We start from the raw sequence: 12,986 nt of genomic DNA, 5'->3' as shown, positions 1-12,986 counted from the left end.
AGTATATATTCATATCAACCTAAAGTCTACTTCACAAAATAGTATTTCCTATATTATTGGCCAAACAGACAAAAAAAGTCTATTTCACGTCTTATATTATTATAATCAAATAAACCTACCATAGATGTGATTGAGCCAACACCAAAGTCCTTATCACAAACGTAATTATCTAAATTTCTCAGCTAATAAATTAAGAATGAAAAGAACAGCGATTGCTTGCCCTACCAATTACAAATATTTTTGTATATTTTTTAGCCATACAATCAAAGCCTTAAACAGTGTAAATGAATAAAATTTTTTATGAATCATTTGAAAATATATTCAGTTTTGTTTATTTATATTTATTTATTAAGTTTAATAAATGATTTTTAATAATATTTTTATATTTATTTATTAAACAATTTGAATATAAATGGAAATATGTTTGGTTTGTTTATATTCACAAACAAAATCGATTAATGTTCGTTTAAAATTTATTCATTTAGAATTCATTATGTTTGCTTATTATTTGTTTATTCTTAAATTTATGATTGTATGTTTATTTATTTAAATTTATTTGATTATAATTTATTTATTATTCATAAATATATTTATTTATTATTCACACCTATATTTGTTTATATATATATATTCATGAATATATTTTTTTAATGTTCATGAACGAATTTATTTAATTTAAATGAGTCAAATACAAATTAGACATGAATATCATACTATTAAATATATATATATATATTCATGAATATATTTTTTTAATGTTCATAAATGAATTTATTTAATTTAAATGAGTCAAATACAAATTAAACATGAACATTTTATTATTAAACAAACGAAACTCAAACATAATATATAATTTTTTTATCAAACACAAACAACTTTAAAAAGAAATAAATAAATTATAAATATACGTTCATTTACTCATATTCGATTTGATTATAACTCTCTTGCTATTATGGGGTGTATCGTAATCTCTCCTCTCTTTCTCTTTCTCTTTCTCTTTTTCTCTTTTTTTTTCTCTTTAAAAAAAAAAATTATTATTGTGGGGTTTCTTTTTTCCAGCTTGAGTTATTTTATTCTTGATAAGATAAGATGTTGTGTGACACCACTAGTGGGAAGTTGGGAATAATTCAAATAAATTATGTGGGATGGGCATTATTAATTTAATCTCATTTGGTTAATAAATAAATCAAGCATTTTTCTTTACATAAATTAAAATAATAATAAAAAAAACTTATGTATGAAAGCAATTGCATCGGACTATCACCTAAAATTCCACGCCAAATAATGCGATTTATTATTAGATCAGATCAATTAATATGAATTATATTTAAAAGATTATTTTATTACTTAGAAAACTTAACTTTTCTGGTTTTTTTATTTGAAGTTGTGAGTAGTGAATAATTAAAATTCATCATTACTGAAATTTAACTATAGTTTTGTTTGGATGGTTGATAAGAAAATATTTTTATTATATCATCATGTCCGTTTAGAACTGAATTTTTTTAACCGGTTATACAAATAAAACCTAAAAATTTCAATATTTACTAAAAGAGCATTCGATTATTGATAAAATTTTCAATTTGAACGTAACCCATGGGTTTGCAATTGAAATTGAAAAAGCATGCTTTATTATTTATTTATGGGATAATCCCTTTTTGATACACATTTAATATTATCCACATGACTTACAAGATTATGATGTTATGTACATAATGGGGCCTTAAGTCCGAACCCAACATCCTTTTGGTACACATTTGAATTGATCTAGCTCCAACAGATGTTGTTGCCCCAGAGCAGCTTCCAATTGGCTCCTGCTTCTGCTGATCCTCGCATCACCACCGTCCGTTCCATTGACCCAGATTTCTGGTATTACTTCTGCTAAGTTGTTGACCGCCTCTATTGCATAATCAGCTTCCTTTGTCTTAACACTCTTTCCGACCTTCAAATCCAAAAATATTTACATTAATTAATTTTTTTTAATTTTCAAATTAATTTTTATTCAATTATAACACTTTTATTTAAATTAATTTCAAATAAAAAAATACCAGACAAGTACGAAGGCCCAAAGCCTTTCCTGCGGCAATATTCCAAACATTGTCGTCGAAAAACAACTGCAACAAACAAAAAATAATAAAACAATTTAGTTTCACCATCAAAATGATAAAATAGAAAAAAGAGATAAATTAATAAGAATAAAAAAAAAAATTACCGTGAGACGAGGATCAACATGGGAGACATCGAGAGCAATTTTCACGGCATCTATAGACGGTTTCAAAACGACGGGGAATTCATCAGGACGCGTTGATTTTGGCAAATTAGGATTCAGTGTCTCAAAACAAATGATTTGGTCGAAACAATCTTCTAATCCTAGTCTTTTCAGAATCTTAATCGCATGAACCCTGTCCGAATTCGTAAAAATCTGCAAAAAAAAAAAAAAAAAAATTGAAGCTGCAAATAACAATTTGATTTATTTTAATGATTTTTAGTTTTGCTTGTAACTTACGATTTTCCTTTGGCTGATGCTACGCAAGAGATTACGTAGCTGAGGATCTGTCTTGATCACATCGTATGGCAATCTTCCGTGGACGAAACTACCAATTGAAAAAAAAATAATAATAATAATAAAGGAAAAGTCAAATTTTAATTAATTCTAAACATTACCAAAATCAAGCTGAAGACGAAAATTACATATTTTCTTTTTTTAATAGATTAAATTTTCAAAAGATTGTGCAATAAATTCTTTCTTACCCGTGATAATCATCGGCATCGATGTCGTAGCCTAACGCCTGCAACAACGATTTAAAGGAATTTAAAATTATACCAAATTTTAAGCGTTAAATTGGAATTGTATATTAGAGAAATTTTAATTAGATATAATTACTCGCAAACCGGCGAGAGTGCTGCCGTAAGTTTTGAAGAGTTCGACTCTGAGACTAGAAGCTTTGGTCGCCGGAAATCCACATTTCTCAATTAGAAAATCTGGAGAAATATAGTAAAAAAACGAAAATAACGATCAATTTCTGCATGAAAGAAGAAAAAAAGAAGTCATAAAATTTGATGAATTTTACGAAATGTGACGAACCATCGATGTTTTTCTTGACAGCTTGAGCAATTCCAGTGTTGGAAGGGTAAAGCGTATCATCCAAATCTGTTTTGAACCCAAGTCCAAGGCCGAAAAATCAGAAAAAAACTTAAGAAAATATTGTTGATTGAAGCAAGAAAGAAACTTACCAAACAAGAGGCAATTGAAAGGAGAATCCATATTATAGCTTCAAAAAATGAAGTAAAAGGAGTTGGAGAAAATTGATGCTTTAAAAAGGTGAAGCAAAAACCAGAGTTTCGAGGGAGGGGGCTTCGCTGGGAGAAGGAATTTATAGAGAAAATGAAAGCTTTGATAAATAGTAATAATAATAATAAGATAATGGGAGAGAGGAAGTTGCTAACCTGGAGCTCAAATCTTATTACAACAAATTTCCGAACCGAGTAGATGCATGGACCCACACGGTGTTCCCTTCAAAACCGACGGATTTTTAATGTCTTCTAAATAGACGAAATTGCCACTAAGGCCAGGACAATACTTTTTTCTTTTATTTTTTTGCTTAAATATTAAAAAAACCCTTAAACTATGTAGTTTTTCATTTAAACCTCTATTTTTTTTTACTACGAAGGAGCCCATAGCATGGAATAGAAAAAGTGATTGCAATTATTAGAAATTACACTTTAGACCTAATTATGTTATTTTTTAAGAATGTTTATATAAATTAATTAATTTAAATTCTAAATTCATAAGTCATTATATTTTTATTATATTTAAATAAAATTTTATTTTTTAATTTATATTTAAATAAATTTATATTTCAAATGAAATATTTAATTATGAACAAATTAAATATTAAGGATTTATTTGATACAAATTAAAAGGATTTATTTAGGTGCAAATTAAGTATTAAAATTTATTTAAATAAAATGATAAAATTCATTGATTTTTTATTATTATAACTTTTTTATTTTTAGATACATTTATTTTATATTTAATTTTTTTGAACGAATTTAAATTTATATTTTTTGTATTTGTGTGAATAAAATTTTTACTCTTGAAGTATTTTTACAAATATTAAATCTTAATTGACAAAATTTTGTTATCAACTAAACTAAGGCCTAGTTTAATATTATTGTTGAAAATAAATTTTGTATTCAAAAGTACTTTTAACCAAACTTCAATGCTAAACAACAAAAAAAATAACTTTTCAGTATAAAAATTTGATTTGAAAATCCAAATCAAAAGACTTTTCAAAAGATACTTTTACGGTGAAAAATACTATTGATGTAAAAAATTTACTATATCATTCCTATATTCTAATACTTTATTATTTTATTCATATTTTTTAGACGCTTTAACCCCTTATAACATTTTTTGACAGTAATATCAAACTTTAAAAAATTTTAACCACATTTTTAATGTTATTGTTTAAACATATTTTTTTCCTTTTTTAACCACATCAACAATTCTAAACTATCCTAACTTGATGCAAATATTGTAATACTTTTTAAAAAATAAAATCTTCACTTATCAAAAGAAGAAAAAAAATTTCGGTAATGGGAAGGCACTTGCGTAGCCAATTACATTACGGAAAAAAACAGGGCGCTGATGATGGACCAATACAAAAATTCAGTTTAGGTTGTTTTAGTAATTTCATTTTGGGTCGGTGTGTGTTTTTTTTACATGAATGTTAGGCTTGGTATTGAAAACGTGCGTTGAAGTTCCCTGGAAAAGCTTAAGCCTTAATGAGACTTTTGGCATGTGAAAGTGAAAACTTTTCTTAGAAGTAAGTTTCAAAGAATTGCCAATGAAGGAATTAGCTTAGAAAATTATTACATACTCGTTAGTGATTTTTTTTGCAGTTTAATTATATGTTTGAGGGTTAGTGTTTAGTGTATTATTAATGTAATTTTTTAATCTTACAAGTAAAATTAAAAGATTAACATTATCTTAATTTTTAATTAATTTTTTATTTTTTAAAATATATTTTAAAGAGTATTCGTCATCTTACTAATTTCATCTGAAAATTTTAAAAATGACTAACTTATGAGATTTCATATGTCAAATTTAAAATTAAAATACTCATTTCGTCTTATTCTTTTTTTTAAATTTTTTTAATCAAACAAATTCAATTTTTATCATTATTTTTAATAAAACATAAATTTTTATTTTTTAAAAAAATCTATAAATTTTTAATTTCAAAATTTTTAAAAAAAATATATTTTAACATGTTAATTCATTGTGATATTTTATAAAATAAAGGTCAAAGTTGAATTTTTTTACAAAAAAGAAAAATAGAAACAAAAAAAATGACATAAAGAAAGTAAAAAAGAAAGATGTTTTAAAGAAGATTTAGAATTTTGGGCAAAAATTGTTATTTGAACCAAAATACCCTTAGGAGGGATCAAATTAAAATTTGGTTAAAATCGATCAAAATAGATCAAAGTATAATGATTAAAGAGAAAATCCATGAAAAACCAAACTTTAAGTAAAATGACCAAAATGCATTTGGATCAACTTTTGATCAACCATGGTCAAATCTAGGTCAACTTTTGGGAATCATGAACGATTGGAACTATTAAGGCCTAGAATTAATAAAATAAGATTTTAGATCTCAAAAATCGAAGTTTGACTTCAAAAATCCAAAAATAAGCTTTAAGGGAGCTCTCATAAATTTGGTCAAAATAAGATAAGATTTTGAGTGCAGATACAAATTTAGGTTTAAAGACCTTCATTATTATTATTCAGCATAGTAAGTCAAGGGATTGAAAGTGAAACAAAAACCCGAAAGAAAACACGAAAAGGATGAATTTTATTTGGAAGGGAAAAATAGTGTTTTTACATTATGTGGCTTAATAGTTACACAAGCAACAAAATTATGTGCTGTAATCTCATGCAGCTCTTGGATTTGAAGGCACAATGATGCTACGGTGTGCATTGATATGCTTGGACACCAAGTTTAGTAAAAAAGACAAAAAAAAAATTGCTTCCCTTTAGATGAGGTTTAATCCAATGGCCATCATGGTAGAAAATGTCTTCAAATAGACATTTTTAGGGTTGCGATGAGGGATTGGCAGCAAGAAAAGTGGTGGCAATTACTAAATGTAGGAGAAAAAATTTAAAAAATTGGGAAAAGCTTTGAAAGGTAGCCTTTTTCTCTTTTCATGCATCCTCACATCTAAGTTTCATCTTCATGGATGTAGTTTTTTCCTATCTTGATGTTTTGAAGGAGAGTTACCTTTTCCAATGGTTGTTCTCTTTTACTTTCTCTCTTAATTCCTTATTTCATCCTACCAAACTAATAGTATGGTTTTGAAATGAAAAGGGAATAAAAAAGACCATGAAACCCTAGTGAGAAGCTTTCAACCTAGATGTTTCATGTTTAGATTGAATCTTCCCTTCCATTCTTCCATGCTTTCCTTGCTTTATTATATGTATTATAGTATGCTAGAAATGTTAGGGGTACCATTTTATATGTTTTCCAACTTTTTTAGTTCTTCATGTTCATGTGTTTTAATGATGGAATTTTTTTAGCATTTTCATTTTGGAAATTCTCTATGTGTTTGATAAAAATATTTTGACAATAAAAATAGTTTTTTAAAAATGTTTTCTAAGTGTTTCATGAATTTTTTAGTAAAACCGCCAAAATGGGTTATATCAAAATATACTAAGAAGCTTTTAGCCTAGCCCTCCCCATGGCATGACTGAGACTTCTTTTTTTTCCTTTATGGTTACATTGTGATATTACAAGATCCTTCTTGCTTTGGTTTTGGGTAAAATTCAATGTTTTATAAGTGTTTGATAAAAATTTTCTAAATAAAAAATAGTTTTAATTTTTTTTATGAAACAACAATGAGGTCTTTTATCATGTTTTTTATGTGTTTGTTATAAGTCTTAGCAATAGATAAATGGTCCTTCATGAATGGCCAACATAAAGCACCTTACTTGGCCATAGGGTCTCTTAACCTAGGTAATTCCCATGCTCGGTCGCGGCCCTTTTTTCCTTTATCATGCTTTTGTTAATTTTACTTGCTTACGCATGGTTAGTTTATAAAGTGTTTACGAAATTACCTTAGTCACATAATAGCATAGTAGTTTAATTGTATTCATTATTTACATGTAGTTTAATATGATAAGTATTGTCATGCATTTTGTTAACATAATGGCTTACTCACTTAAAACCCTAAGCAAGGAATGAAATCATGGTTTTTTGGCTTGCTTTGAAAGTCTATGTAGATAATAAGGATTTTTTAGAGATTCAAGGGATCATGAAACTTCATTTTTCCATTAAAACATTACCCTAAACCCTGAAGTCAAATTCTAAAATCTCAAAGTCAAACCTTAAAACCCTAACTCAAATCTTAAAACTAAAGGTTAAAACCTAAACACAAAGTAGAACCCTAAACCAAAGTCAAACCTTAAACCCTAAACTTTAAATCTTATACCAAAGTCAAACTTTAAACCCTAGGTGAAACCAAAACTGAAGTCAAATCCTAAACCAAAGCTAAACATTAACCTACCCAAACCCTAAACCTTTATGCAACCTTGAACCTACATGAAACCTTAAACCGAAATCTATACCCCAAATACCCAAAGTCAAACCCCCAAAACAAAGTTAAACCATAAAACAAGTTAAAACTCAATCTGTTTACCCCAGAGTTACCCTTAAAATTCAAAAGAGTCATATGGTAAATCTTAGGTGAAATGATTTGCTCTTAAATGCTAGTTAGATAATGGCATATTTGGGAAATTTTATTTCATCAAGCATTTTTATACGATTCCTTAATAACATGATTTGACAAAAATAAAAAAAAAGATTTTTTTATTTAAAATATGTACACTTTTTTTCATGAGAATAAAAATGAATTCTTATATGGAAAGATGCACTCTTTAATTCTGCCTCGATGTTAGAGAATTATGTGTTCTTCATACACTTAAGAATTCCATTTCAAAATAAATAATATCAAGATTCATCATCATACATAACATCCATCTACATAAGCTTATTTATTTTTAGATAATTGTTTACATTTATTTCATTTACTTTTTTTTTAATTACTATTGTTTATTTGTTAATAGTTATGTTACTAGTTTTATTGCATAAAGTGTTTTTTTTAAGTAAAATTTTCCAAGAAAAGGGGTTTTATAAAATAAAATCAAAAGAACATTACGACTGAAAAATTTCTCAATGCTTTGCCTAAATTTTGAAGAGTTACTAACAATTATCATCTAAAAAGAATGTTATTTTCATTTTAAGGGATTATTCTAATGAATTTTAGGCAAAAAGGGTTATCTTTAAATTTTTCCTAGATGATGGGGAATTTTAAGTAATTCTTTAACCTCAAGATTTTCATTTTAATCCTAAACTAGATTTTTTTTCCTTTCTTAATAAAATTGATTTCACAAAGTGAAAGAAATTATTATTAAATATCCAGTTGAAACCATTTTTATCCAATATCGTAAGGATAGCACATGATTAATTGATATTTTTTTTAAACGGGCAAGTGAGAGTGTTAATCCTTTTTTACGCGTAATTGTATTCCTAAACCTAAAATTATCTTTTTAATAAATTTGAAACTAGTTTTAAGGTTTTATTAAAAAGATAAACTTTTTAGGTGGCCACTCACTCCTTATTTTTTATCTTTAAATTTGTCTAAGCTATTGGGTTCCCAGACTCACACATTACAACAACTTAGCAACTCCACTAGAGACTTTTTTTAAGCTTAAGCCAAAAATTAATTATTCATTATCTCAAGTTTTGGATTTAATTGTTTAGTTGATATTTAATTTTAATTCTTGTGAAAAAATAATACATGCTAGTTACATCCATACTTTGATTTTGTCATTTATTTTTTTCTTTACTTATATTGTTTTCATTGCTATATTTCTTTACACACACTTTGTAGATTTATTGGCATGCATAAGCTTTACACTTAGACTCTATCCCTTTTATGAGAAAGTAAAGTAGTTATACTCTCATAAAGTTATAACCTACACATTTATTAACGAAACACTCTTACGCAAATTGAACATTTTCCTTTTGTAACTTGTAATGCTAAAGATTGTGATGTTTTACTAATCTAACGTGAACATTAAAGTGGAGCAATTTGAGAACCTTTAAATGCCTAAATCCAAACAAGTATGTAATGAGCCCTAGAAAGCTAGCCTTAAGTAAAGCCATGTCAATCCTTTTTTAGTTACTATCCAAAATTAGGATAAAGGGGGACATTTTAATGCAATACCCTTTTATATGGATAATAATAATGTAAAAAAATTGAAAACAAAGACCTTTTTCTAATAAAATGTTCTTTTTAAATTCTATTAATTTGACTTACTTATCTTATGCTTGTTTGAGGTTTCATTTTCAACATTTTTCAAAACAAGAGTGTTTAAGAATCCTTGTTTCTTAAAAAAAAAAAAAAGGTTTTCCTAAAACTTTGCATTGCCAATGATAGAAAACAAGAAAAAAAAAACCATTTCATTTTTGTTTGTTTTTGTTAAAAGAATGGTTTTTCCTAACTTTATTCCTTTTCTAAAAGCAAGGAAGGGCAAAACATCAACATTTTTCCTTGGTCTTTCTATTTTTTCAAAGAAAAAGTAAAAAACGGTCACCATAATATTTTTTTTTCTTCAAATAAAAAGGTAAAAGTAAGTAATAAATTTAAAAATAGGGTTTTTTATTTGGAGAATGAAACCTTTTATTTTCCAAAGAATATTTTCTTCGTTGTTTTTTTCCAATAAAAAAAGTTGTGTTTCCTATTTCTTAAAAATATTTTCAAAAGTCTACTTTTATGCTCGACATTTTCTTAGTAAAAGAAACAAAAAGGAAAGGGACTTTTTTTCACCAAAAAAGAAAAGTTTTCTTTCAGTCATGCATTTATTCAAAACTGAAATATGTTTTCACTTTCATGTATATTTCTACCAAAAAACCAAAAAAATAACTTTCCAATTTTTTCAAAAAGAAAGAGAAGAAAATTGTTATTTTGTAATAAAACAAAGAAAAGAATAGTAAGAAAACTGTTGAATCCTTTTTATTTAATGTACTGTTTTTCTTGAATCCCTGTCTTTTTATTAAAAAAAAAGAATTTTGACTTCGAATATTATTTTACTCTATGCATATCATGGCATTGGATTCTTTTTGCATCCATTTCATCATACTTTTCATTCATAAAAAACATGATATTTGCATGCATTATATTTCATAAAGATGTATCTTATCATGCATAAAATATGTTACTGACTTTTATATAAGTATGTTTCATCCTTTTTCAATACTCATATAATATGTCATTGAGTTTCTTGCATGTACATTCACAAATCCAATCAATTATGCAAACATGCATTACATTTGATGTAAACATATCTCATTAGTCATGTAATATGGTATCACATTTAATGCACATATGGTCAAGAGTAGTATGATATTCGTCAAGCTTACTATTTACATGCATTGCATTTCAAGAACATGTGTTTTAATTTGTCATATTCGTAAACTCTCAAATAGCATGATTTTCATTTAGATTTGCATTCTACATACATTTGCATTTCATGTAGATAGGTATCGTAATTCATGTAACATGTGTTGTGCATTTTTCATAAGTACATGCATTAATCATGTGTACGTACATTCACAAATAATGTGTTTCGTCATACATCATGGAGATATCATTACAACCTATACCATGTACAATTTTATTGTGCTTTCATATCAAAACACGTATGTGACTCATTTTAGGCTAGCTTGAGAAAAGGAATGATGGTTGTAAATATACTATCATCAAACTTTAGACTTAAAAAGAAATCTCTTTAAGAATCTTGCCTAGATATTGAAGGATCCTAAGGAAACCCTTTTATGGCAAATAACAATAATTTCTACATTATGCTCTTAATTTATGGAAATCAATAAAGGCTCAAAGATGTCTAAAGATTTTTTAATGGGTTTGTTAATAGAAGGCTAAAAAAGGAGTTTTGAGAAATAATTCTATGAAAGACTAGAAATTTGTTCCCTCCACTCCTCCCATATTTTTCATTCATCAACAATTGGACTTTCATTATTCGAGCATTGTATTTATCCAGCATCTTTACATTTTGTGTCATAATAGATCTTTTATTCATTGATGTATCATGCACATTGATGATCTTGTGAGCTTGTTTATATGGACAGAGTGTGATGGTTTTTGTTGTTCACAAAGTAAGGTTGAAAACATGAGGTTTCATATAGTCAAAATGCAAAAGATAAAAAAAAAAAGTTAAGAACAAATGCAAGAACAATTGGTGAAGATGATGAGACAAATGGCTAAATTAAGAAAATTGATGACAAGCATATCAACAGGGGAAAAGAGTTTCTAAAACCTCTTACATAAAGGAAGGAGACAATAGTATCCACCATCATAACGTATAGATTAGTGGACCTATTGCTGGACATGAATTAATGGAGTTGCCACCAATTTTTTTTGTTAAGGTGTGATTGGCCACCTAGAACGGATTATAGTGGATTCTAATCTACGAAACCAGAATTTAAGTTCAAAAGTACAGTTACGTGTAAGAAAGGTTATAGCATTCCCATAGCGCACATCAAAAGGATGGTACCAGTTTGATTTCAGATTATCCAAGCCTTGATCATATTCGTAGTTTATCAAATTATTTAATATTGAAAATTAGTCTTAAAATTATTTGAATAGTTTGGTAGCAATTTAAGATAATTCCCTTACCTTAAAAATATTCATAAAGCCTAGTGTCCCACTCAGAAGAGGCTTTATTATTGGATTTATTAACATTTATTTATTTCTTTTTATTAAAAAAAATCAGTAAAGTCTTCCAATAATTTGGTAGAACTTATTTGAAGTAGATCTCCCAATAGTTTGGTGAGATTTTATTGTAAAAATTTATAAAAATTTATTCTTTTTTAGGAAAATTCATTAAGTCTCTCAATAGTTTGATAAAACTTAATTTGGGAAGTAATTCTCAAATACTTTGGAATATAAAATTTATTTTTTATTTTTCTTTCATTATCATTTTTTTAAAAAAAATGATTTTTTAAATTTTTCAATAGTTTGGTAGATTCCATTTTAAAAATTAAATTCATGAAAGTTCTTTAATTATTTGGTAAAATTCATGAATTTATTTTGTAAGGATTTTTATTTAAAAAAGAATTTATTTTTATTTTTATTTGTATTTGTCTAAAACTTATTTGAAAATATTTTTTTGTTTTTATTTTATTTATTTTTTTAAAAAATAAAAGTGGAATTTTATGAAATATTTAGTAAAAATAAAAAATAATAGAAATTAGTAAAATAAAAGAAATTGAAAATAAAAATAAATTAAATTAAAAATTAAAGTAAATAAAATAAAAAATTATGGGAAAATGAAAAGAAAAACTTGCGATTCGAATTGGGTTGGCACAGGGGTCAGAGTGTGGGTCAACGGGTCATGTGCGGATCCTGGGTTGTCCAAAACGGCATCGTTTTGGCACCTTATAGAAGTCACCTTTCTGCATTTTTGCTTAAAAGTGCCCTAGTCCTTTCTTTCTAATCGAATTCTCTCTGCCTTCTCTCTAAAAACAACCTAAATATTCAACTGAAAACTAGATTTGGTTGTCAATTTATGGAAAATTGACCAGAATCCCTCTGAAAATTTCAAACCTCAATCGAAAAACTCATCGAAAAATTCATAGTTCTTTTTAAAAATTTTAGTTTTTTCAAAAAATTCTAGAAACTCTTAGCTTTTTGCAAATTGTTTTATAAACCCTCAAAAAACCTAAACCTGATCCCAGGAACTCACATCAAAACCTAAAACTTTGAACTGAATCTAGAATTCCCAAAAACTCAAAATCTTAGAAAACTCCCTACTGCCAAAAAACTTTTTATAGAATTGCAACAACCAAATTTTTTGCCAATTCCCCTCTCCTATTAATCGTGTCTGTTCTTTTGATTTTGAATTTAATTTA

The 12,986-nt window shown here is 26.8% G+C and overlaps 1 protein-coding gene across 1 annotated transcript; it reads right to left on the bottom strand.

The window, feature by feature from the left end:
* Positions 1-1,605: 1,605 nt before the first annotated feature.
* On the bottom strand, positions 1,606-3,341 carry LOC111279301 (Haloacid dehalogenase-like hydrolase (HAD) superfamily protein). Its single transcript, XM_089756464.1, has 9 exons — positions 3,232-3,341; positions 3,083-3,148; positions 2,882-2,979; positions 2,749-2,786; positions 2,504-2,591; positions 2,210-2,419; positions 2,046-2,111; positions 1,796-1,939; positions 1,606-1,764 (listed from the first exon to the last, which is right to left on the bottom strand). Exons 1-9 carry the CDS (start codon positions 3,260-3,262, stop codon positions 1,702-1,704), a joined length of 804 nt encoding a protein of 267 aa, XP_089612590.1. The 5' UTR covers positions 3,263-3,341; the 3' UTR covers positions 1,606-1,701.
* Positions 3,342-12,986: the final 9,645 nt, after the last annotated feature.

The sequence above is a fragment of the Durio zibethinus genome, chromosome 27 (assembly GCF_047325235.1).
Source record: "Durio zibethinus cultivar Kanyao isolate XHJ-2024 chromosome 27, ASM4732523v1, whole genome shotgun sequence".
NCBI classification, from domain to species: domain Eukaryota; kingdom Viridiplantae; phylum Streptophyta; class Magnoliopsida; order Malvales; family Malvaceae; genus Durio; species Durio zibethinus.
Note: the sequence above shows the minus strand (reverse complement) of the source record. Positions and strands in the feature narration are given on the sequence as shown.

Coding starts and splice junctions, on each gene's coding strand:
- LOC111279301 (XM_089756464.1), bottom strand. CDS start 3,262: ATGGATTCTCCTTTCAATTGCCTCTTGTTTG. Junction 2,787..2,881: donor GCACTCTCGCCGGTTTGCGA/GTAATTATATCT, acceptor TCGTTGTTGCAG/GCGTTAGGCTACGACATCGA. Junction 1,765..1,795: donor GCAGGAGCCAATTGGAAGCT/GCTCTGGGGCAA, acceptor TGTTGGAGCTAG/ATCAATTCAAATGTGTACCA.